Consider the following 23,797-nt stretch of genomic DNA (forward strand, 5'->3'; position numbering starts at 1 on the left):
AACAAACAATATCTTATCTTGAACAAGCAGGTCCGGGATTTGAATCGCAACTTCATTCATTTTCATAACCAAAAAGGAAATCTGTCTTGATTAAGTTTTTGATAACAACTTCAGATGACAAAGTTATGGGTGAGTGAATATAATTATAATCATTATGCAATAAAAAAATAACAGTAGTAAAAGAAAAGATGAAAGGAAACTAAAAGAGTAGAAGGTTAAGGTAAGTAAATAACAAAATATTATTTCACTTGGATGGTTAAAATTAGTAAATAAAATGAAAGTAAATAATTTTAACCATCTTTAGCAGTTAAAAAGCTTAACTTTTTCATTAAAAAAAAGTTCAAAAGATGATGATAAAAAAGAAATTTTACATGTTAAAAAGAATTTTAAATTGGGCTAAATAAAAATTGAAATAAAAATATTTAATTTCCATTATGTTCTCTTACTTGAATTAAAAAAAAGTAATTATTCTTAATATTGGGATGAATTTTTTAAATTTCACAGAATAACATGGAGATTTTTTCTATATTTAATTTTTTTTTCTTTTTTACTAGACCTCCATTTGCATGTCACCCCTCTATTTTGATTGAAGTCCGGTAACAATGTATGAAATAATTATTAAGAGAATCTAGAAAATGTTTTTCTTTTCTTCGTTACTCCAATGGGAAGATTAAAATGGGCCTCCATCGAAGCCTTAATCAAGCAAATGAGATCCAGGAATGTTTTGTTTTATGGCCTTTTAGGCCCAAAAGCTTCAGCAGAAAAACAAAACAAAACAGAACAAAATCTTCTGAGTAATTAACTTTTACTTCCGTTTCAGATCTTTAAGATTTTTGTAAAAACTCATAATAAAACCATAAAAAAAGCTGATCTTCTTCAGTTGAGTGGAATTTGGAATAGGAAGAATGGATGATGAATTGCTGGAATTGCAGAGGCAATTCGAGTTTGCACAGCAGGCCAAATCGAGCATCCGATTATCGGAACGGAACGTCGTTGAATTGGTCCAAAAGCTCCACGAGCTTCGTATCATTGATTTCGAACTTCTCCATACAGTTTCTGGCAAAGAATATATCACTCCCGTAATACTCTCTGTCTTTATCTCATGTTTGGTTAGGAAGAAAAGTATGAACACAATAAATAAGAAAACACTTTTTTAGGTAGTGATGATTACTTCTGGATTGTATTATGAATTTTAACGGTTGTTTGGCTTCCATGAAAATGATGTTAGAAAATGCACGTGATTCCTACCTTCTGGATTGTTGTGTAAAATTTTAGTATCTTTTTGTTGTTATGCATGTATATTTGATTTATTACAGGCGGGTTATTTTGAATTTTCTGATCGTCATGATCTATTGTATTGTAGGAGCAATTGAGACATGAAATTGCTGGGGAGGTGAAGAAATTAGGACGTGTTTCATTGATTGATCTTGCGGATACTACTGGGGTGGATTTATATCATGTTGAGAAGCAAGCTCAGCATGTAGTGTCGGAGGATCCAGGGCTCATGTTGATTCAAGGGGAAATTATATCACAATCTTATTGGGATTCTGTAGCTGAAGAAATCAATGAGAGACTGCAGGAATGCAGTCAAATTGCTTTAGCTGAATTGGCTGCACAGTTATATGTTGGCTCTGAGTTGGTGGCATCTGTCTTGGAGCCTCGCCTAGGGACTTTGGTAGCTTACTTTCCTTGTAAATACTTTTTGGAAACTGGAGGAAGAACTTTCTTGATAGTTTTTTTTTCCTACTTGGTCTGCTAGGTGAAAGGTAGGCTTGAAGGTGGGCAATTGTACACACCTGCATATATAGCTCGTGTCAGTGCCATGGTTCGTGGTGCTTCCAGGGGTATCACGGTACCAACGAATTTGTCTGTTCTGTGGAGCTCTTTGCAGCAGCTGTTACAAGAAATGGAAGGAGCCACTGGTTTAGCAGTTGAAGGTTCATTCTTCCAATCCCTTTTTAATGGGCTGGTTAAGGAAGGCGAGGTTCTTGGTACACTTCGTGCAGGAATTCATTGGACTCCAACTGTATGTAATATGAGCTTTTTCTTTGATGTTTGTCTGGATTTACATTATATAATAAACAAATTCTAATGGCTTACAAAATCCTCTGTTGATGCTACTTTCTAGCCTAGTTGAGACTTTTTAACTGAAAGGTAGCTTCTTTGCAGTTTCCTCAAGGCACCAGTTTGGAAATTTAAGAATTGATTGATTTAAACTGCAAGATGATTACTTTTTAATGAATATTTTCCTTGCTTATGTTAAGGAGTACTACTAGTCAACATTTAAAGCTGCTTCAATTCTTTTATTTTATTTTCTATCCTAGTAAACTCTGAAAACTCACCAAAGAAATAGGGGAATTTGCCGAGAGTGCAAGTTTATCTTCTGAAGAAATCCAAGCATGATAAACATTTTGTTTTACAAGCTTTTAATACTTAAGTGTGATCATGTAACAGGTTTTCGCTATTGCTCAAAAGGAGTGTGTTGATTCTTTCTTCTCACAGGTCTGTTTCCTTACTCTTTGGATTTATTTGTAATTTTATTTGATATTTAGATGCATATGCAGAGGTATTGCATGCATCTCATATGATGTGTCTCCTAAGGCTGTCTGTTGATGTACTTTTGTGACGGTTCTGGTTCTTCATATTAATTCTACCCCTCTTCCCCTGAAGTCTGTTATTTTTGTGATGTATGATTCTACAGCTGTATCCGAGAAGGCTGTAGCCTGTAGTCAAAAAAATGTTTAGTCCTTGGTAGTTCACTAGACTTTTGCATCCTAGGTCATTTAAATAAAAAATGAATCTATCAATGTTACATCACATGCATTTCATTCAAAGTTTCATTTACAGTTCCAGATTATCAAGTGTAACTGTACATAATCTGTGGTCTATCATATTTAAAAGTGTCACTGAGTTTTATCACTAATTATGTTAGATAAACATTGATGTTATGTTCCTCATTGTTCCCTTTTTCTTACAGAACTCTTTTATCAGCTATGACACTTTGCATAAACTTGGAATTTCCCAGCCTATTCAGTACTTGCAGGTAATGTATTGCATACATGATAAACAGATTGTGTAGTGATTATGCCACATTTGATGATTTTCTATGGTTTTTATTTAATTAAAACTTGGTTATGCTCCAATTTAGCCCAGATTTCCTGAAGGCATACCACTAGTTACAGCATTTGTTCACCCTTCAATGATTGAGATGTTGGATGCTGCTATTGAAGATGCAATTGAACGTGGTAGCTGGTAAGACCTACAAATAAGTTTTCATAATTTGTGACCATGTAATTTGTATGTTCAGGAATATGCTTCTGAGGATGACATTTAGATTTGCATAAATAATGTTTTTAAAGTGTTTCAACATGATCTTATTCTATTTTGTGTGTCAAGGTCCTTTTTCTTTTTGATTTCTCTATCCCTGGTCTAATTGGATTGGATACTGCAGGCTTGATTCTCTTTCTTTATTGCCCACATCTTTTGGAGCCCAAGATGCATCTAAGATTTTGTCCCTTTCCCCTTCTGTTCAGTCAGCACTCAAGGTAACGTGTTACCCCTTGTGTGTTGATCACATACTTCCTTTTTATTATATGTGTATTTCATATAGATTTATTTCATGTTTATTTCAGGCTAATAAGGCACTCATCGTAGGGGATTCCTATTTATTTAGCAGCAGCTTTGTGAAGGTAGGACCTTTGAGTTGATTTGTGTAAGTATTTCAAATTAGTTAAAGAAATTAATCTTTACAAGCACGCCTAATATAAAAAAGTATCAATATCTGTCTACCACGTAAGTCTACCATTATTTATTCCCAACAAGTAGTTTCTGAGTGGGACTGGCATATTTGGTCAGATTGATGCAATTTGCCACCTATGATTTCAATTGAAAAGCAATGTAATGAGGAGTCGCAGATGTTAGTTTTGGTCATTAATAGTTTTAGCTGTGGTGTCTTGCATGACAGCTGAATCTTAATAGCAGTCCAGCTGATTTGTTGCAAATTTGTGTTGGAAGAAGAAAATAGTTTTATCATTTGAATCAGACGATAGAAAAATGTCTTTTTCCAAGGGTTCATAAGTAATAGGATCCTGACTTGTTCACTTTGTCTTCAAGCTTAACTTCTTAAAATCTTTACCCTCTGCAATTTTGGGGGTTTAAATTTTTATTTGCCCCCTTTTTCTGGCTAACTTTTCTTACCCAGATTTAACACTCAACATCGTATGCCTAACATTTTTACTTCCTTAGGCATGTATTTGCAGTAACCTTACAGGTTTGGATACTAGAATACTAATTGAAGCCAGTCTGCGTTTATATTATACCCTCTTTGATTCTCATAAAGTTAGGTGCCCACAAGTTCTTCTTGTTGTTGGTTAGGATGTCTATGATCGTGTAGAGAAAGAGTTGGAAACCCTTAGCCATAGTGGGTCTTCTACTATTATTCTGAGTGATGATTCACACATGGTTAAGGAAGCTAAAGCCGGAAAAGATTTAAGCAAGTCTTCAGAGCCAGTTGAAACTGTTACTGAGAGTGGCAACAAAAAGCGTGGTACTGAGAAAGGATCAAAGAAGAAAAAGGGAAAATCTTCGGGTGCAAGAACAGTGTCAGCTGAAGGTGATTCGGAAAACGAGGATTACATCCCCACCAAATCTAAGAAAAACCAGAAGAAAGGCAAGGATGCATCTTCCTCTCAGGTTGCAGACTCGAGAAAAGTAGTGAAGAAGGACTCAATTAAAGCACAGGAGGAAAATGTGCCTTCAGAAGAATGGTTAATGCAAAAGCTTGAGGCCCTGCTTCCTGATTTCGAAGAACAAGGTCTATAAGTTTTTATTGATATTAATGTTATTATTATTCTCTATCTATTAGCAAATTAGTTTTGGCTTTTCTATCTGAGTTTTAATATATTTGATCATGTCTATGTGTCAGGTGTTGATGATCCTCAAGCAATTCTTAAATATTTGGCTGACTATTTAAGACCTATGCTAGCAAATTATTTGAAGGAGAGGAGAAAGGCATTGTTCACAGAAAATGTGGAGAAAATGAAAATTTTACTTGATAATTTGCAAAGGAAACTTGATGAGGTCTGCTTGGTTGCTGTAACTTTCATTTTTGTTTAGGTTTTGGTTCTTTTATCTAGTATTATGTATCCATTTCTCTTGGAAATGTTGTTAACTTCTCTATTCTGCACCTTAACTTATATTTCTTCTCTCTTTGTTAATCTTGTCTCGTTGGCAGTCTTTCTTAAATATGCAGCTTTATGAGAAGGCATTAGATTTGTTTGAAGATGACCAGTCAACTTCTGTAAGTTCTTCTTATAGTCATTTATTTGAAAGAGATTACTTTGAAAGGGCTTATTTTGAGTTTTTTCTGTTTTATAGGTTACTTTGCACAGGCACTTGCTTAGAACTGTTGCCACTTGGATAGCTGATATGCTTTTCCATAACCTGGTAGGACTTAAGTACAAGTTTTGTTTTAATTTGACTTGCTATACTCTAATGATGTGAAAGTATGTCTAATGGTTCATGATCCATCCTTTACAGGACTTGCACAACAAGTTAAAAAATGGGACTCAAGTTGAAGATTCTCAAAATTCAGAAAGCATTTCACTTAGCCCCGGTGAAAGAACTGCTATAGTATGAAATGATTCCTAACCCATTTAACATTCTGACATGGATAATGCTGTTGTTATTAGTTTTGATACCTTTTGCTTTTTCAGGCTAAGAGCCTTCCTGAATCTCAGTCAAAACGAGCCCTGGCAGTGGTTGAAGCTTTGGAAGGGAAGGTCAGTTCTTGTTTATTAAAACATGAAATACGAGGATTTACCTGTCTCTGATAATAATCACTACCAAAAGCCTCATATTCTTGTTTCTCTTAACTTATTTCATCTCTGATTCTGTTAAATAGAGCAGATACTTTCCATGTATTGCTTGTTACTATATATATTTTTTGAGATATACTTGAATTTTAACTTGGGATTTTGTATGCATCAGCGGATGGAGACATTCATGCCTGCACTGAGAGACTTGGCTGAGGAGAGGTTATGTCCTTTCTGTTTAATTGTCCATGGTGTCTTTTGTGGGCTTTGGGTTTTTTTATTTTTACCTGAAGTTAGCACTTACATTAATCATGATGTTTTATGTTCCATTTTTGCAGTGGGTTATTCCTTAAAAAGCTTGACAAAAAATTGGAAAGAACTCTCTTGCATTCATATCGCAAGGCATGCATACCCTACTTGATTATATTGATTTGTAAAACACAACACACACACGCGCGTGTAAACTACCTCCTTATGGTTGCTAGACCTTCATGCTTTTAAAGCTTTGCAGCAATATTAAATAAAGGGTGGGCCTCAGGTGGCATGCCAAGGCTAGTTATCCACAAGTATCTTCCATTGCTATCAAAATTCAAGATTACACTTGGACTCAGTTGCTTATCTGTTAGCTCATAGCATGATTTACTTTGTAAATATGTTTACGTTTGTTCTAATCTTGGGGGTTCTGGCATAGCGTATTATGGCCAAGGTTGTGAGATGCAAATCTTTCCTCCTTGTATATGGTGAAGAAGAAGCCAGTAGAAAACTCAAGAAGGTTATACGATGGAGCTTCTCATTGTTTGTTGTTTTCAGGATTTGACTTCTCAAGTATCTGCTGAAACTGACCCAGTTTCTCTTCTGCCGAAAGTTGTTTCCCTACTTTATATACAGGTGGCTAGATAGAACACCCATTTCCTATATATCTCAATGTCTAATCATCATTGTTTTGCTAAATCCAATTGTCTGCTATTCATAGGTTCACAGTAGAGCTCTTCAAGCTCCTGGACGGGCAATTTCTGTTGCTGTAACTCGATTGAAGGTATGGTGCCATAAACATGTATTCTTTTCACTGTATTTTTCTTGAGACATCTAAAAACATTTTGGCTTTTTGTTTTCAAATAAGCTTTTCTTTATCAGCTTTAACAGTCTAGATATTTGAAGGCAATGGTAAAATCTGAAACTTTGTGTTGGGATATTTTTGATTCAGTATACAACAAACTTGTGTACTGGGCCCAAAGTGCCCAATCTCTTTTGTATCTGATGATGGCAAATTAGAAGGTTGTTGTGACAATGTAAATATCAGTGTGATTAACAGCAAATACAATGTCTCTTCATCTGTAAGACATGCATTGGACACAAAATAGCACTTATATCATCTATTTTAGCCAAGGCTACACGTGAACTTGTTGCATAAATCATGCACTTTAACCTTCTTGGGCTCTTCTTTAAATAGTTCAACCAAAAATATTTATATGTAACGCTTTGCTGTCTCTTATTTTAGGATAAACTAGATGATTCAGCATACAAGATCTTGACAGATTTCCAAACTGCAGCAGTGACACTTTTAGCACTTATTTCTGCTGCAGCTGGTGATGTAAGTTAAGTTATATGATTATTGTTGTTATAATGTTGGTTTTTAATCAGAGTGCCATTCATACTTTGGCAATGAGCAAAATTTTCTCATTTTGGTGTTCATTAGGTTGCAAGGTTGTTTTCATGTTGAAAGATATTTAGGTCTTGATTATGCGTTCCGAGCTTACTTCTGAATTATGTGTCAAGCATCATTGTTTTATTTTTTGGTTGTGGCAGGAAGCAGACTGTTCATCTGATAGAATTTTGAGTAAAAAGGAGCTTTTGGAGGGCCAAATGCCGGCGCTAAAAGCTTTGGTTTTAGGCTCCTCTGGCTCTCAAGCTTGACAGAACTCAAGACGACCATCACTTGGTTATGGTTTCATTGATAACTGACTCACTCTGCTGTTATAGACATTAGTGCCCCCCACCTTCCATTTTCTCCTCAAATCAAGCATACTAACTGGACTGAAAGTTATATTCGAAGGAAAAAAACGAAAAGAAAATGTGACATGGAATCTAGAGAAATGGGATGTGCCAACTTCCTTATACGTTTCTTATTTCAAGCTCCCTTGGGTATTGAATTATAGCGACTATATGTGAATTTCTTTCCCATTTTTTTCCGTTGCCTTTACGTGTCCCTAGATAAATTCATACCAAATTTCAAGCGTAATTGTAATGATTGTGTCAAAACAGGTTTAATTGATGCAATGGTTTTATACCCAAATCGTTAATGCATGATTACAAGTAGCCGTGGCTTGAAAACTGGCATGCATTAAGTTCTAATGGGAAATAAAATTAAATACAAGGAAATAATAATCTTCAAATCGCAGAGCTTTTACTAGGCGATGTTGTAACCCAGTGTTCTATTTCGCTTCACTTAGCGGGCCGTGGAATATATAATATATTGCCGATAGGCAACTTATATTGTTGTGACTACATAATTCATATCATATTATTTTTAATGTTTTTCTAAATCAAATTATTTTATTTTTAAAATTAAATATTTTAGTCGTTCTCTCCTTAGTTTCTATTAATGAGTGACGGAAACTTGAGTAAGTCTTCTTTTATGAGTTTAATAACAAATTTTATTTTTTTTTGTTTACATATTCTATCAATTTAATCCTAAATCTAAAAAAAATGACAAATTTAACCCTTATTTGTCATTTTAATTCTAATTTTAAAATTTTCAATAAATTTAGCCTTCAACAATTTCAAAACATATCTGCTTATATCCTTAAATTCTTTTTAATATATACCTCTAATTTTTTTTTCATAGATTATTTATAATGTATTAAATTATTATTAACATAGCTAGATATTATGATGGAAAAAATTAGAGACTTCATATTTCTTTTCATTTTTCTCAAGCCACCTACCATTATTGAAGAGAAGTTTTTTTTTTCTTGCAATTTGGTCCTTATCATCAATAAAGACCCCTCCAAGCCAAAAACTACCAAGTTTTCATGGAAATCTATAGTAGACACAAGTTATCCACAGCCTAGCAAGCTTAGTTTTCAAACTGAAAACGAAATGTTCATGTTTGAAGAGAGAGAAAATTTAGATCATGAGAGAAACTAAGGTTTTAAGGTAAGTTTTTTTATTTAGTGGTAGTATCATGTTTATTGCAATTATTTGAGCATGAAAATGTTATGAAATAAATAAATTGATTTCTCATGTTTTATGGAATTACCATGAAATGAAGAGAAAGATAAGGAAGGAGATGGAAGGAGTGTAGACAAAGCAAAACAGGTAGATAAAGTTTGAAGAAAGCATAACCTAATTAAGATTTATAAGTACTTAGAATTTTTTCTTACCTAATTAGATTTTTGAAAATAATAAATTAACTTAATGTTAATGTTATAAATTTAATTACTATTAAATGTTAACGCATTATTTTAAACACATAGGTAAATATTGGTTTGAAGACATCTTTTGTAGTGGTCATCTTCATCCCATCTCATCATCAAGTAAGGATTGAAGTGTATGGAATTTGAATTTTGGTAATTTAGTGGCACATACATAGGATTAGAACCATGAGAATATTTGTAGTAAATTAGCTAAGTGGTTCCAAAACTATGTCATGCATGTTTAAAATTATTTTGTATCTTGGGATGATCTTTCTTAAGTGGATATATGCATGTTTTATAAGTGGTTTTTGAATGATATTTTGATATATTTTAAATTCTAAAAATGTATAAAAATGTTGTAGAATGATTAAAGATAGTTTTGACTTAATTTTAAGTGTTTAAGTCATATTTTGGAAAATTTATCCCTGATGTTGCGACATCCAATATTCAGTGTTGCAACATTGGCTTTGTCGGGACATTGGAGTCATTGGAGTATTTTGTCCTCAGTGTTGCAACACTCAATTTCAATATCGCGACATTAACTTTGTTTAGGCTTGAAAAGACCTCGAATGATCCTTATTTGTAACCAAACTTTAAAAGAAGACTAGAAATGACTTAAATTACTTCAAATAAACTTTAATATGTTAAAATGAAGTGTTTAAATTAATATTCAAGTTAGGCATTCATCGTATTTAAATGTAATAATCTTTTCCCTAGATATACGTTTAATTCAGGTAAGGGATGTTAGATGATAAATGATAGATCATGGTTCAATGGCTACTGACACAACTACAGAGCCTGTCCCAACGACTGGATTCTTGGGTAAGATTGACTATAGGGGAACATTTTTTTCGGTTTTAAAATGACTCCTCGAGTTTATAATCTGTCAGGTATGCTGGTGGTGATACTAACAATCGTGTATGGGAACCTATGATGATTCCGTCTGGTTCGAAGGCGATAAACGCAACATTTGGCTCACTTGTTGAAACAAATGTTAATTACTCTCCAGTTATGGCTGTAATCGAAGCAGTTGAAGCTCTAAGTCCAAAACAGAACCTTGAATTGTCTTTTACATTTAGCAAAACGAACCGGCTTGACCATGTGGAACTGTACTTCACTGCTTCACTGAACCTTTGTATACGCCCGCAACCTGATCATTCAACATAAATGTCAACAATGAGTTTGTATATGCAATCAGCCTTTTATATCAGAATTGTGGTGGCGTATGGATAAATGCCATCTCTGTTCGTACTTTGAATATCGAGCTAGTCCCAACTTCCAATCAACGGTTACACACTGTCTCCTCTAATAAGCGCCATCGAAGTATACACTGCTAGTGATCCTCTTGTCGGTGTATATACGTTAAAAGTTGACTGTGAGTGTCATTTCCCTTCTCTCATAGATATGTAAGACTTTTTTTCTTTTGGGGGGTAACTTGAGGGGCTCGTATGTATGGTTAAGCAGTGAATGGACTAGAAGTGTTGATAAGCGCGTTCCAACAGCAACAAGGGTGAAGTGGGGAACAGTGTATTCCTAATGATACCGTCTGGCAATGGTGGAATTGCAGGGGTGATAATCCTCCTAGAGTAACCTCAATGTTTCTTTTCTTTTTTGTTTTAGCTATTTTGACATGCTAGCATCCGATTGCTTTGATTTGTTTCTTACTTGTTTTTGCGGATATCTCTCCGGATATGGTCTTGATGATCCACTTCCAGATTTTAGCCAAATGGATGATGACCTGGAAACCGTGTAAGAATTACTTTTTAGCATCAAAAGCCGCACCCTCAAGAAAACGTGAAACTGTTACTATTTTATGATAAACGCAGTCTTATCGGTATTCATACATTACATGCCTAAAGTATTGTACTGTTCTGCTTCCTTCTTGGCGCAGAGATCTGCGGAACAACCACCTTGATGGTCCAATTCAAGATGTTCTTGGAAAGCTGCCTAATCTAAGGCTACTATGAGTCAAGTTGCATGGGTATATGTACATATACGAACAAGCAACATGGCTCGTCACTCTCTCTCTCTGCTGAATAAAAATTTATCTTTCTCAGTGACCTCCGGGATAACAATTTTGTGGTGGTGTTCCGTAAAGTATAACCAGTAACAACCAAATAAAATACATGTAAGCTGCCTGCCAGGACCATAATTTGACACTAGTTCAATTCCAGCAATGGAAATATCTCTGAATCAAACCTACTTGTTTATTGTTCGTATTTATCATTGTTTGCAGGATAGGTTCGAGCAATAATCAATCGCAGAGCAAAGATTGGCTTTGATACTCGGATTGGCTGTGGTATTACCTATATTCTTCTTATTTATACTTGCCCTTGTTTTCCTCTTAGTTCGGAAACAGAAAACATCAACTCAAGGACAAGTCACAGCAGTGGAGTTGGGCGGTAATCAAGGAGTAACCACCACTGGACAGTCCCAAGAAGGGGTTGCTTCCTCCGCAATGAGCACAGATGCATTGAATAGGCAATCACTAGCCATTGAATATAATAATTCTTGAATATCAAACGGAGATGGTTAATGTACCAATCCAGATATATCGCGCAAACATACAAATGAGGGCCCTGGAGCCATGCCAACAGCAGAAGAAATGTCATCCAACTACCATACAAATGATCGACGAGATCAACCCCAAATCGTCATTTTTAATTTATATACTCGAACATGTGACGGACATCGATGCTAGATACAGATTCTTTTTAAAAAAGAAAACAAATTAAAAGTTCAAATAACCTAGACAACAGGTTAAAGCAAGTCTTCAGTGACTCGGTGGAATGTCATAGATGGAAATGTTGGTATGCATTAGATTTGTAAAGAAGCTACAATGGCTTGGGAAAAAGATGAACAGAAATGCTTAAAATCGCTAAAATTTGCAAAAACACAAACGCTGCAAACTGATGTTATAAAGGAATGAGTTACATGCTTGTGCTTTACAGTGTAAATGAGGGGGAAAAATATTAATGTTGAGGTAGCGACGGTCTCTTTTCCAACAACTCATAATGGACGACAAAATTATCCTGCAGTTGAAATATACAGTCAATATTCCTCAACTAGAGTCACCAATAACAGTAAGTAGTAATGTAATAGTTCCAACCTTGCGGATTATTTCAAATGAGTTGGGATCAAAATAGTGGTATGAACCTCTCTCGTATGTGTTTGTCTTAACTAGTGGCTCCACATTGGGGACCCTCATGAACCAGAATCGGAACTCCTTGTGGTAAAACCAGCCTCTATTATAACTGTCAATAAGAGGTGTCAAGTGACAGTTGGCAAAAGAATGTGCATAAAGATTTCAAAACACTTCATTCAGTAGAGAGCATACAGTTCATTTGCAGCATATAATTGGGCTTCGTCTTTTGGCATGCTGCATTAGAAACAGAGAAGTAAAGATAGCTAAGAATAAGATCTTAAAATATACAAGAGAAGCAATGAATAAAAACACACCTGTAAAATATATAGAACAACGCATCAACTGTAAACTTCGAAAAATAGCCTTGCTGCATGGACAAAAAAAGAAATCAGAACTACAGAAGAAATTCAGTAATCCACACAGTAACATCAAGCATTTTACCGAATTACAAAATAAAAAATAGCTTACATGCAAAGCAGGTGGTTGCTTAGCATAATAACATTGTGGCACGGTGAACTCTGGGTCACCCTTAGCAGGTTCATCTGACCATGGAGAACCAAAAGTCTTGTGAAGATTTTCCGATGAATTCAGATTTAAGCCAAGAGTTGTCAGATCAATTCCAAGAGCAAGGGAAGTCAGATCAGGATTAGTCATCTTTATTACACTTTGCAAACCAAGTAAACCAAAAGGGTCAGAATTAGATTGCGCAGCCTGTGTTGATTTCAAGCCTGGTTCCCTAAATGACTGATTGACAGCTGACATCTGTTGCAGACGAAAGGGGGACTGGTTTTGATGTTGCTGATATTGCTGGATAAGCTGATCATAACCCATACCAGAAACCGTATTTGAGGAATTTAGAGGTCTTAGCCCAATCCCAGGTGGCCCACTGTTCTGAACCAAAAATGAAAAAAGAGGATGTTAGGAGCAATTTTATTATCCTATACAAAAAAGAAAATGATATTGATGTACAAATCAAATGCACATATGAAAGATGTCTATAGTAAGAATGTCAAACCCATTTCTTGAACTTTCAAAATCCTTCTGTATAAGAGAAAAAAAAAAGAAAAGGGCCAATTCCACAGCATTCCTATTTGACCAACAATGAATCTCAACCCAACCCACCTACTGAAACACTCTTCAAATATGATGTTTCAATTCAAAACGAACCTCTACTTTGATTTCCTATCAGTGAAAGATACAGACCAAAAAAAATATTCATTTCCTATTACCCCCTAATAAACCCTTAGTTACATTTGCAAGGAATACCACACCTGTGTGTGGTAGCCCGAATGCGAAGATGTGAAAATATCAGAGCCATGTAAATGAAGAGGATCTTGGTTGTTTACAGATGCAAAGGAGACACCACTACTACTGGCTGATGGAGCATGTTGCTGCTGCTGTGGGCGATGAGATGAATAGGATCCACCCAAATTAAATGCTCCAGATCTCCCCATCTGAGCAATTCACACACGAGAATTAGAGAAAATCTCATAATACATACAGCATGAAGAAAAAAAGATATACTTCTTTTTCAGCAAATGAAGAAGAAATTGAAACAAATAACTCATATAATACGTACAGCGAGCAATAATTCCAGAAATGAAAAAGAAAATAGTCCAATTTTCAGTTTTATAAGAAGAGACTCACAGAGAATTGCTGAGATTGCATCATTGAAATGGTATTGTCATGAAGTTGCTCCTTCTGGTGCAAATCCATTGCATAATCAGCATTTCCACCTGTATAATATCTAATAATATGGTCAAGAACATGATAGTTTTAAAAAAATAATATAGCATCACAAGAACGAAAGGTAAGCTATTAAAGGCACCAATAGAACAGCTATAAAAACTCAGTAGATGGTCAATATAGTAGAATAACCGTAATATTAAGAACTGATATAACTTAAAGCTGGATTCTACAGAACGTAAAGTGATAAAGAAATACAGGATTTATTGCTGTCAACCGGAATGTAGAATTAAAGCAGAACCACGTCACAGAATATCAGAACCACGTCACAGAATATCTGTGCACCTTTAAAGCCTGGTAAAGCAGGGAAATCTTCATTTTGAATGCTGAACTCTTGGTTCTGTTGAACAATGGGAGTAAGACCTTGTTTTCGTAATGAACCTGTTATAATTTTTTTAACTTAAATTGCTATAACTCAACAACAGGAAAAAAAGCCAAAAGAAAGAATCAGAAAGCATCTTCTTCACTTACCCAATTGTCCTTGAGGCCCTCCAGAAGAATTAGGACGACTTGTCAACTGAGGGAAATCATTAGTTATGTCAAAAGGGGAATTTTCATTTGAGTTCACATCATTCAACATTCCCAGAGAGCTAAGATTGTTCACAGCTTGAACATGGCCCTGGGAAAGTGGACCCCCAGCACTAGGATAAGAATTGCCTAACATTGAAATGACCTGAGGAGATCCTGAATCCAGGAAGTGTCATTCCCATGAACAATTATGGCTAAACTAGTAAATCCACAAAACTCACATTCGGTCATATAAAAGTAATAATCCCAAAAATATAAAACTGAAACATGTATTCAGGATCAACTAAGAATTAGAATGCAAGAAAAGAAATCAGAATACCAATAAAAAAGAGTAAGGAATAGGAATCTCAAATTCTGGCCATTGTACTGATTGGTACCTAAGGGCAATTATAGCCAGTACCATAACCAAATGCAGATCTTTCATACAAGTGACGAACAATTTTTCACAGTAACATACCTTGAGGAAGCATACTACTCATCAACCGATTCTGTCCCTGCAAACTTAAACTTCCTGATCCACTATTGGCACTTAAATTCAGACGAGATGCAAGACCAGGTACAGATAATCCTCCACCAGAGCTGACACTCCTCCCGATGTTGCCTCCACCAACCATGTTTCCCATAGAACTCGTGATCCTAGGACCTGCATTTCCCAAAATTGGGGATACTCCCAATCCTGGAACAGCATTACGGTTACCAATTGCAGCAGAGGTTGGTAGAATCCCAGGTATAGAACCACCAACTCCATTTGTGTTACTACTAAATCCAGGGTTTCCTACAACACTAATACCTCCTCTATTTGTCACTCCTGAATGTCCATGGGAGCCGCCATGAGATAACTGCAAAATGGTATCAATGAGAAATAGAGTACATGTTACAAGAAAGTTAGATATCACTTTCTTCCTATTATTTTTCAATTTTATATGTGTTTCCTGACCACATGTGAGAAGTGTAGAGAAAAAAATATAATCATCTCTAATGCTGAAACGCAAAAAGTCAGATCATAGTATGGTGGGAATATTAAAAGTACCTGAGAAAGAGCAATAGGGAGATTATTTGATGCAAATCTGCCACCAGAAAGGCTCCCAGTAGGTTGTTGAACCCCACCAGTTGGAACATTACTTAATGTTGAGTTTCTAGATGTGAGGGTACCAGGCATGTTGGGAATATTAAAGCTACCATGAATATTGTGCAGGCCTTGAATAGTACCTGCAAAAAATAACAACACAATTGCATGAGTTCAGAAGAACAAAGAAGATTGAGTTCTGGTAAAATCTACCCACCAGCGTGATGGAAAACAGGGGAAGCCGCACCAGACTGACTTGAGAAAGATGTTCCAAAAGAACGTCCGCTACTGTCTGGAAGATTTGAAGCTGATCCATTAATAGAAGACTGCAATGATATGCACGTTATAGTTTTCAGTTAATACATGAACCTACTATTATAAAAAATACAAGCAAGAAGGAAAACGATACAGGCAAGAGAAAGGAATCACATGCAAACTTGATTTTAACTTTCAATTAAAAAGACAATAGACCATGAAAGGAAGAAGATTCCTATATATTATATCATTTATGATTTTGAAAGGAATTCTAACATTTCAAACCACTGAAGACCTATAGCCAAAATATTTATACTCTCTAAGTTTAGAAATCAGTATGCCAGAAAATATTTATCATCAAGTACATGCACGTAGACATAAGGAAGCAACAGAATCCAATATGTTGCATCTACAAACTACAAAGAACAATCTAATCATCTTCTTCTCAAAGAATTAAGTTCACCTACAGAAACCACACAAATGAGATTAACGTTCCTAAAAGATTGCAACTCTAAATAAACTGTTCAGTTACAGAAATAATACATTAAGTAACCCCGACATTGCACAAGTGTCAATGAAACATGCATAAAATCATTAGCTGTTGAGAAAGAGCCCTTCAATATCTTCAGTATCGTAGGGGTTATAGCCTGAAAAAGGAAAACATAATTGTAAGAAACTAACATCAGAACAATAAAAAGGAGGTGAAATGCAAACATCAAGCCAATGCTGAGCCAAACCTGATACCAACAATACACACCCAAAATACTACAGATATGTAGAAATAAAACAACAACAATCTAAACTCTTTCCCGTTACTTAGGCTATGACATTTGCACCAAGAAAATATGTCCAGCTATGGTTCACAACATCACATTTGGCTTAAAACCACCCACTTTTACAACTTTCCACTTCCCAATGACAGTACATGATGTTCTTTAAAGAAAAGAACCTATATCGGATACACTTGAAACCTTTTGGCTTTCATAAAATTTTTTTCTGTATTGAAATTAAGGAAATTTTGCATGGCCACAATAGAAAGAATCACTAAACAAATCATCCAAAGAACATCCACAAAACGAAACCCAAATTTATAGCAGCACTACTGATCCATTGTTTCATCTTAAACCATTTTAAGTTGGAAGGAAATAAGTCAGTGTAACTGATTGCTTCATCTTAAACTAATCCATTGTTTTTAAATTAAACGATAAATCCAAAAACGAAAAGAAGAAGAAGAAGAAGAAAACTAAAAACCGAACATATTTGTTGATATAGATATCATTTTTGCAAAAAACATCAATATACTGATTCAAAGAAATAAATCCTCGAAGATGCTTTTTTCCCAAATAAATGAATAAAAAGACCCTACAGTACTCTCCGGTTAGTTCAGTTCAGCATCGTAAGGCTGCTCTTTCACATTTTTTACTGTTTCTTAGCAGCCAAACAGTGGCTTAAAAACAGTCTCTACAGTCCATTAAACTCAAGATTCAGTAAAAATAAAAATCGGAACTCACAGAAACTAATAAAAAAAATTCGGTAAGAGAAATTAAAAATCGGAATTCAAAAAACTAATAATCTTCACTAGGAAAACAAACAAAACATTTATACGAAAGAAAAATTAGCCTTGGAGATCAAACTCAGAAGACTCAAGATCGAGTGAGAAGAGAGTGAGCTACACCTGCAAGGTAGATCAACGATCGAGGTCTTGCGTTTTTGTTCTGGGTCGGATTTTATCTTTTAATTTTTATTTTCTGCCCTAAATCGAATGAGCCCAGGATGGAAAATGGATAAAATACACAGTTGGTCACCAACTTTCATAAGTTTTCATTTTGGGCACAAAAATTAAAAATTTTCAAATTGGGCACTGTCATTAACAACGGTTTTCATTTTGGTCACCCAACTTTAATAAGTTTTCATTTTGGTCACTCATTTTAACTTTTAAATTTTTATTTTATTTTTCCTTTTTTTAGAATTATTTTAATTTATTTTCAGTAAAAGGAAAACCTGGGGTTTTATATAAAAAACTTGGGTTTTTATGGGAATATCTTGGATCATTAGAAGGAAAGCCATTTTATCTTTTTAATTTGTTTTTTTTCCTTTTTAGAATTATTTTAGTTTTACTATAAACAGGGAAAGTGAGATTTTGCACGAAATTATCTGGATTATTATAGGTAATAACCCCATTTATCTTTCTAATTTCCTTTATCTTTTTCCTTTTTAGAATTAGTTTTTTCCCCGGCAAAAGAGAAAAATCTAGGGTTTTGTGAAAAAAATACTTGGGTCACCCAAAAAAACCGTTCTACCTTTTTTATTTTTAGTTTTTTCAACTTTAAGGAAAAACCTACTTTTTAGAGGAAAATCTAGTTTTTTTTACAAAGAATTGAGTTTAAAAAAATGGGTTTCATCTCCACAGTTAAATAATTCAATTTGTTGTAAAATTTAGGTTTTTTTGAAAAAATTAAATTTAATTTTGAAAAAAAATAATGACAAAAACGAAAATTTATTAAAGTTGGATGACTAAAATAAGTGTAAAATAATATTGAATTAACAACAGTGATCAGAATAAAAGCTTATTAAATTTGAATAACTAAAATGAAAAGGATTGTTAACAGTGATGCTCAATTTGCAAATTTTTTTTATGTCCAAAAAAAAAACTTATGAATGTTAAGTGACCAATTTGTAGTTTACCCATAATATATATATTAGCTAACGGTCTATCATTTCCGAGGGAACCACAAAATATAAATTACTATGGTAAATTTATTGCCCTTTCATTATAATTTAAGAGTAAAATTCTGCTATTAGTCCTTTTATTTTGCGTTAGTTTTGGCTAAAATTTGTCTTTATACTTATCAAATTGATCAAATTTAATTTTATAATTTCTTAATTTTAAAATCTCATTATTGGTCCAAATGGTAGCAATTCAATTTGTTTAGTTAAATTTTGTAATTAGTTTTGTCGTACATGTAAAGTTATAAATTTAGTTTATATTCTCCAATCATATCATTCTTAGTATTTATGCTTTTTAAAATTCAAATTTTTAGTATTCATGCAAAATAATAGTCATTAAATTCATTAATTGACTTTTTTTAGTTATATGTGAAAATAGTAAGTTGGCACGACACTACACAAGTGATAATATGTTTGTTGAATTAGATTTCAAAAATAGCAAAACTTAACTTAGGGTGTGTATAATGAATTTAAAATTTAATTGTTGAAAAATTATGTATTTTATAAGTGCTAGATTTATATTAGAAAATTGTTTGGTAAAATAGTACATATAAGTAACAAATATAATTACGTGTTTGATAAAAGTAAATCTTGATTTTTAAATATTTTTTTTTAAATTTTAATCCTTTTAATATAATATTTTATATGATTTTGTATAGTTTTGGATAAAAGATAAATATGGTAATTTAATTATCTCATTTAAAAATGATAATTATTTCAATTTTTTAATAAAATAAAATTCAACTTAATATTTTATACATTAAGTGAAAAATAGATATCTACCTACTTATCTTGTTGAATACTTTTTTTGTTGAAAATTTTATATTAAGTAAAAAATTTAAAATGATTATCAAGTACATCTAAATGTTAAAGATTTTCATTTTCAATAATTTATCAAACACACCCTTAATGTATTTAATATTTATTTATTGGTTAGGACTCATATTTTAGAATGCAAAAAAATACAATAACTAAAAATGATCTGTTTAAAGTATAAGGACTCAATCAACAACTTATATATAATACAAGAATTAATAGCAAAAATTATCCTGGTTTATATGATTTATTATTAATAAAATTTTAAAAAATTAATTTAATATTATATATATTAATATAACAAAATACATGTACTTAATTTTTTATAAAATATAAATCTTAAATCTTAAATTTTAAGTATCCATGATTTCAAAAGAAATCACCAAATTTTAAAGAATATTTTTTAAAGGAAAAGTTGATGCAATAGAATTTCTTTTTCATTATTATAGTAGAGGGTTCGTTAATTAAGTTGGGAGGTCCGATTTTTAAAAAAATTTAGGTTCAAACTTGACTTGTTTAAACCCAGCTAAATGATTGGTTTTATTACTCAAAAATAATAGCTTAAAAAAAATTCAGTTATCAGAATATATAAATAACAATATAAATTTTTTATATTATTTCTATATGATAACATGGGCTGGGCAGAACTAGATTAAAATTAGAAAACAAGTTAATTAAATTGGGCGGCCGCTTCACCATGAACACTTTTAATAGTCTCATGAGTTATATATAATTTTTACTAATTTAATATTTAAAAATTATTGAAAATTGTCAATTTAATTTTTAACTCAATTTATATTATTACTATTATAACAAATAAGAGAACTTACATTAAAAAATATGATTTTATACGCACTTAAACTTATTTTAATACTTAAGGGTCGAATATGAATTACAAATAAAAATAAATATAGTAGCAAAAGTTTTAATTTTGCGAGCACTGTATTGCGATCTAATTAAAAATAGAAAAAAAAATCTAATTTATCTTTTTTTCTAAAAAAGAAATATATACATTTTTTAAATCTCACTCAAATCATATATATTTGTCCGAAGTTTCAACGTTCCATGTTTGCTTAAAGGCCAGCGAAAGGGTAGCCATTGATCCTCTTTAGTTTACGACGAAAGCTTTTATATTTTCTCCAAACTTGAACTTTTATTTCAAACGGTTTTGTTCGTTTACAAATATTTTGCACAAAAACACACTTTTCAGAAAAAAACAAATTCAATCTAACATACAACTTCAGATGTTTAAGGTCACGGTGATCTAACAATTAACTTAATTCCCTTCTTCAAGATGATTTTGTTGATCGTCGCTGTAAACAGGCTCTGGAGCCGATTGCTGCTCATGGACGTTCATTATGAAGTCATTTACTACGTTTTGAGCCATATTATTAGCTGCCATCTGCGTTTGAGCTGCCTGTGGATTGCCACTAGGCTTGTTAGCTCCTCCCGTTTGCCCTAAATACCATTGTACATAAACAAGGTCAGAAATCGCATGAATATAGTAAAAAAAGAAAGTCAAATGTTAAAGTCAGATCGTGAAAGACAAAACAGTATCCGGGGTTTTTTTTTTTTTTTTAAATAACTATACATTCGTTTGTTTGGCCTGTAAAATTTCCTTCGTTTTCCAGGAAGAGAAATGGAGGGCCAATAGTTTTTTATTTATTTTAAGTTTTCCATTTGAATGTTTATCCTCGCGATTCGAGGAATTCCAGTTGTAAAGGGTTGCTGGGTCAATAAGTTGCTTTTCAGAATAAGTTGGTGATTATACTAACCTACATTACCGGCAGCAATGGCTGCTGATTTTCTCTTATGATGAAGCACGGCACAAACACCACCAATAACCCAGACAAGCACAAAAATTGGAATTGTGGTTCCAAGGATTACTGGTAACTTGCTCTTTTTCCTGCCGCCGCTGCTTGAGGAACCGCCAGATCCAGATGTATCTACACTCGCTGTTTTACATGACTTACCGGAGACACACAAATTTGGGTTGTCTGTCACACTGAAATTCAGACAATGAACAAATATTGTGAATCACTGGACAAACAAAGCAGTTTTCTGGTATGATTTTATAAGCAAAATTTGTTTACTTACGTTAATTTTAACTTTTTATTCTTTGATATCGAGGAAGGAATTGTTCCACTCAAATCATTACCAGCCAAGTTCCTGAAGGAGGAAGAACGTTTTCAGTCGAGCTTCGAGAAATTATAAAAATGGAAATTTTGATAAAATGAGTGTCGACAAAACTCACAATTGTTTTAGATTAGGCAAGGTGCCAAGGAATTCTGGGATAGACCCGATTAGGCTGTTATTGTGCAAATCTCTGCAATCAAAAGAAAAGAAAATCTCAAAAACCAGATTAAACAAATTGGAATCCAAAAAATTAAATAATAAACTTGGTGCCATATATACAACTTACATTATCTCGAGGCTTGTCATCGAACTAAAATCAGGAAGAACACCAGATAACCCAAAGCTACCGAGATACCTGAAAATTATTTAAACAAACCAAATGATATCATTGACCATCAAGCTTTCATGGAAAGCTATTTTTGGTTAAAAATTAATGAACTCACAATGCTGTTACTCTGGGTGTGGAACCAGAAGTGCAATTGATCCAGTCCCATGAATATGGTGAAGGAAGACAAGGGTCGCCACCCCAGTCTTTCAGTACGTCAAATTCATCCTGCAGTGAGGCCAGTCCTTCCACTGGAATATAAAGCATGTGAATTAAAAAGTTTCAAATTTTCATGTCTGGAAATGAGAAAGATATCAAGTGAGTTTATGCCTTAGGTACCAACCATCATCACTGTTGGTTCCATCTGTTAGTTCATCACTGACTGTAAAAACTTCCAGGGCATTGATAAGAGGGGGCAGTGTTGAATCGGGCGAGGCTGCCAAAGAGAAGGTGGTGTCGGAATTGGCAGTCAAGTTGTACAGGGTGAATTCTCCTGCTGTTCCATAGACTGGGATAAAGGGTTTGGAGTTAACCTTTCCATCTACAAGGAGCTGGAGCGATCTTTTCTGGGTTGAATCAAGTACCGAAGCTTCCGAATAATATATGTTCATGTAAACCGGAACTTTAGTTGTGGGAAGATTAGTCCCTAATTGTATGGATGTGGAAGTGTTGTCAGTGGCAAATGCATTTTGAAACAAGGCTCTAGGAGGGCTATCGTCTAAACTAACTTCAATGAATGTTTCATCACTTGTAAGAACTGTGAAATCGTCTCCGTTGACGGCTGGAATCCATATTCTATCGTAAAAATCATCGGTAGACCTAACAACACAAGAACATACACCATGAGATTTGTTAATTATGCAAGGTGAAAGAAAATCCAACAATCACAAGTAAAAAGGGCAAAAACATTAACGTACCTAACGATTGCTTTGGTACCATAAGCAACCCTCCTCCTTAACATCAAAGCACGATTCGAATCTGAATACCCATACATTTTGGAGTCCAAGTCCCGAACTTCAATGGCGGATATAAAGGGGAACATGTTAGGAAATGTCTGAGCTACGCATACGCTAATGGTATCCGTCTTCGTGACATAAATAGCCTCATAGTAAACAAGTTGGTCAGCTGAAGTCTCCACCGTAATCCAATGATTCCCATCAAAATGTAGATCAAATTTTGGAGGAGATGATTTCCCGTCATAGTTTCCATAAAAGAAATAGGCTCGGACAAGAACTTTAGATCCCTTTTCGGAATCAATATTGTAACAATTTTTCTTCCTGTCAGTGAATATCCTTAGAGTGGCCATCGGTTGATATATGGCTTTGCTAGATTGCAACTCTACAGATTCACCATGTTGAATGTAGAGGTCGTCTCCAACCCAACCAATAGAATAGTCATCAGAACTGTAAGATTCAGATGATCCACAATCGATGCTTACTGCAATTCACACATGTAAACATCAATTCTAATATCAACAAAAACAACCACACAAAAACCAATAACACCATTATATATGCATATATAAAGTTGCTTTTAGTTCATGAAAATTAATAAAGTGAAACATTATAAGAAAACAACTCACTATCAGCATTAAGTGTGGAAAATGCTGAAGCTGCTATGATGAGAAGTAAGAGATAGGTAGCCATGTCTAGAGTTGAGAGTTGACATGCAAAATTAAGGGGTTAATGGCCATTAAATAAGAGTAGTGAATGAATAGTATAGGTTGACTACGACCGGGTCATAAGGCTAAAATATTCCAAAAGAATAAAATAAAAATAAGGTCGTGAGATTGTAATTAGACCGGTAAACATAAGCGATTGCTTG

General features: G+C 33.9%; 3 protein-coding genes, 1 long non-coding RNA gene and 1 other non-coding gene across 15 annotated transcripts; 3 read left to right on the forward strand and 2 right to left on the reverse strand.

Moving 5' to 3' along the window:
* Window positions 1-772: 772 nt before the first annotated feature.
* On the forward strand, window positions 773-7,928 carry LOC107959076 (E3 UFM1-protein ligase 1 homolog). 2 transcript variants are annotated; one of them, XM_016895050.2, is made up of 20 exons: window positions 773-1,079; window positions 1,364-1,675; window positions 1,760-2,026; window positions 2,455-2,502; window positions 2,978-3,043; window positions 3,149-3,252; window positions 3,452-3,545; window positions 3,633-3,689; window positions 4,375-4,813; window positions 4,925-5,079; window positions 5,234-5,299; window positions 5,377-5,445; window positions 5,539-5,631; window positions 5,715-5,780; window positions 5,989-6,035; window positions 6,152-6,215; window positions 6,624-6,701; window positions 6,787-6,849; window positions 7,312-7,404; window positions 7,620-7,928. In XM_016895050.2, exons 1-20 carry the CDS (start codon window positions 906-908, stop codon window positions 7,725-7,727), a joined length of 2,463 nt encoding a protein of 820 aa, XP_016750539.2. In that variant the 5' UTR covers window positions 773-905; the 3' UTR covers window positions 7,728-7,928. The 2 variants fall into 2 exon arrangements, 1 of the variants encoding a protein (XP_016750539.2); XR_005927036.1 differs by lacking the exons at window positions 6,152-6,215; window positions 7,312-7,404; window positions 7,620-7,928.
* Window positions 7,929-9,233: 1,305 nt separating this feature from the next.
* LOC121229307 (uncharacterized) lies at window positions 9,234-12,083 on the forward strand. The gene is made up of 2 exons (XR_005927037.1): window positions 9,234-10,604; window positions 10,694-12,083. It is a non-coding gene; the product is annotated as an uncharacterized lncRNA (long non-coding RNA).
* LOC107959074 (probable NOT transcription complex subunit VIP2) lies at window positions 12,027-17,733 on the reverse strand. Of its 10 annotated transcripts, none has more exons than XM_041113234.1 (15): window positions 17,645-17,733; window positions 16,513-16,616; window positions 15,962-16,040; window positions 15,679-15,857; window positions 15,439-15,487; window positions 15,106-15,324; window positions 14,592-14,804; window positions 14,406-14,501; window positions 14,022-14,110; window positions 13,721-13,828; window positions 12,843-13,265; window positions 12,689-12,741; window positions 12,567-12,608; window positions 12,339-12,483; window positions 12,027-12,261 (listed from the first exon to the last, which is right to left on the reverse strand). In XM_041113234.1, exons 2-15 carry the CDS (start codon window positions 16,528-16,530, stop codon window positions 12,202-12,204), a joined length of 1,773 nt encoding a protein of 590 aa, XP_040969168.1. In that variant the 5' UTR covers window positions 16,531-16,616; window positions 17,645-17,733; the 3' UTR covers window positions 12,027-12,201. The 10 variants fall into 10 exon arrangements, with proteins under 10 accessions (XP_040969168.1, XP_016750535.2, XP_040969166.1 ...); XM_016895046.2 differs by having other exon boundaries at window positions 13,646-13,828; XM_041113232.1 differs by having other exon boundaries at window positions 15,932-16,040.
* On the forward strand, window positions 15,932-16,012 carry LOC121230197 (small nucleolar RNA snoR35). The gene has a single exon (XR_005928144.1). It is a non-coding gene; the product is annotated as a small nucleolar RNA snoR35 (small nucleolar RNA).
* A 2,912-nt stretch (window positions 17,734-20,645) lies between the features above and the next one.
* Window positions 20,646-23,633, reverse strand: LOC107960830 (probable LRR receptor-like serine/threonine-protein kinase At1g05700). The gene is made up of 9 exons (XM_016897100.2): window positions 23,556-23,633; window positions 22,891-23,410; window positions 22,317-22,792; window positions 22,092-22,224; window positions 21,935-22,003; window positions 21,767-21,838; window positions 21,610-21,681; window positions 21,288-21,517; window positions 20,646-20,970 (listed from the first exon to the last, which is right to left on the reverse strand). Exons 1-9 carry the CDS (start codon window positions 23,617-23,619, stop codon window positions 20,789-20,791), a joined length of 1,818 nt encoding a protein of 605 aa, XP_016752589.2. The 5' UTR covers window positions 23,620-23,633; the 3' UTR covers window positions 20,646-20,788.
* Between the last annotated feature and the right edge of the window lie 164 nt (window positions 23,634-23,797).

The sequence above is a fragment of the Gossypium hirsutum genome, chromosome A05 (genome assembly GCF_007990345.1).
Source record: "Gossypium hirsutum isolate 1008001.06 chromosome A05, Gossypium_hirsutum_v2.1, whole genome shotgun sequence".
In the NCBI taxonomy this organism is placed as follows: domain Eukaryota; kingdom Viridiplantae; phylum Streptophyta; class Magnoliopsida; order Malvales; family Malvaceae; genus Gossypium; species Gossypium hirsutum.

Bases quoted from the DNA above. Each gene is read 5' to 3' on its own strand.
- LOC107959076 (XM_016895050.2), top strand. From the start codon at position 906: ATGGATGATGAATTGCTGGAATTGCAGAGGCAATTCGAGTTTGCACAG. The intron at 5,632-5,714 runs GTATGAAATGAT...TTGCTTTTTCAG, and splicing joins CCGGTGAAAGAACTGCTATA to GCTAAGAGCCTTCCTGAATC. The intron at 6,216-6,623 runs GCATGCATACCC...TGTTGTTTTCAG, and splicing joins TCTTGCATTCATATCGCAAG to GATTTGACTTCTCAAGTATC.
- LOC107959074 (XM_041113229.1), bottom strand. The intron at 15,488-15,678 runs GTACTTTTAATA...ACCATTTTGCAG, and splicing joins TCCCTATTGCTCTTTCTCAG to TTATCTCATGGCGGCTCCCA. The intron at 12,484-12,566 runs GTATGCTCTCTA...TCTTATTGACAG, and splicing joins TTATATGCTGCAAATGAACT to TTATAATAGAGGCTGGTTTT.
- LOC107960830 (XM_016897100.2), bottom strand. From the start codon at position 23,619: ATGGCTACCTATCTCTTACTTCTCATCATAGCAGCTTCAGCATTTTCC. The intron at 22,225-22,316 runs GTTGGTACCTAA...TTTATATTCCAG, and splicing joins TGGAACCAACAGTGATGATG to TGGAAGGACTGGCCTCACTG. The intron at 20,971-21,287 runs GTTAGTATAATC...AATGGTATTTAG, and splicing joins CATTGCTGCCGGTAATGTAG to GGCAAACGGGAGGAGCTAAC.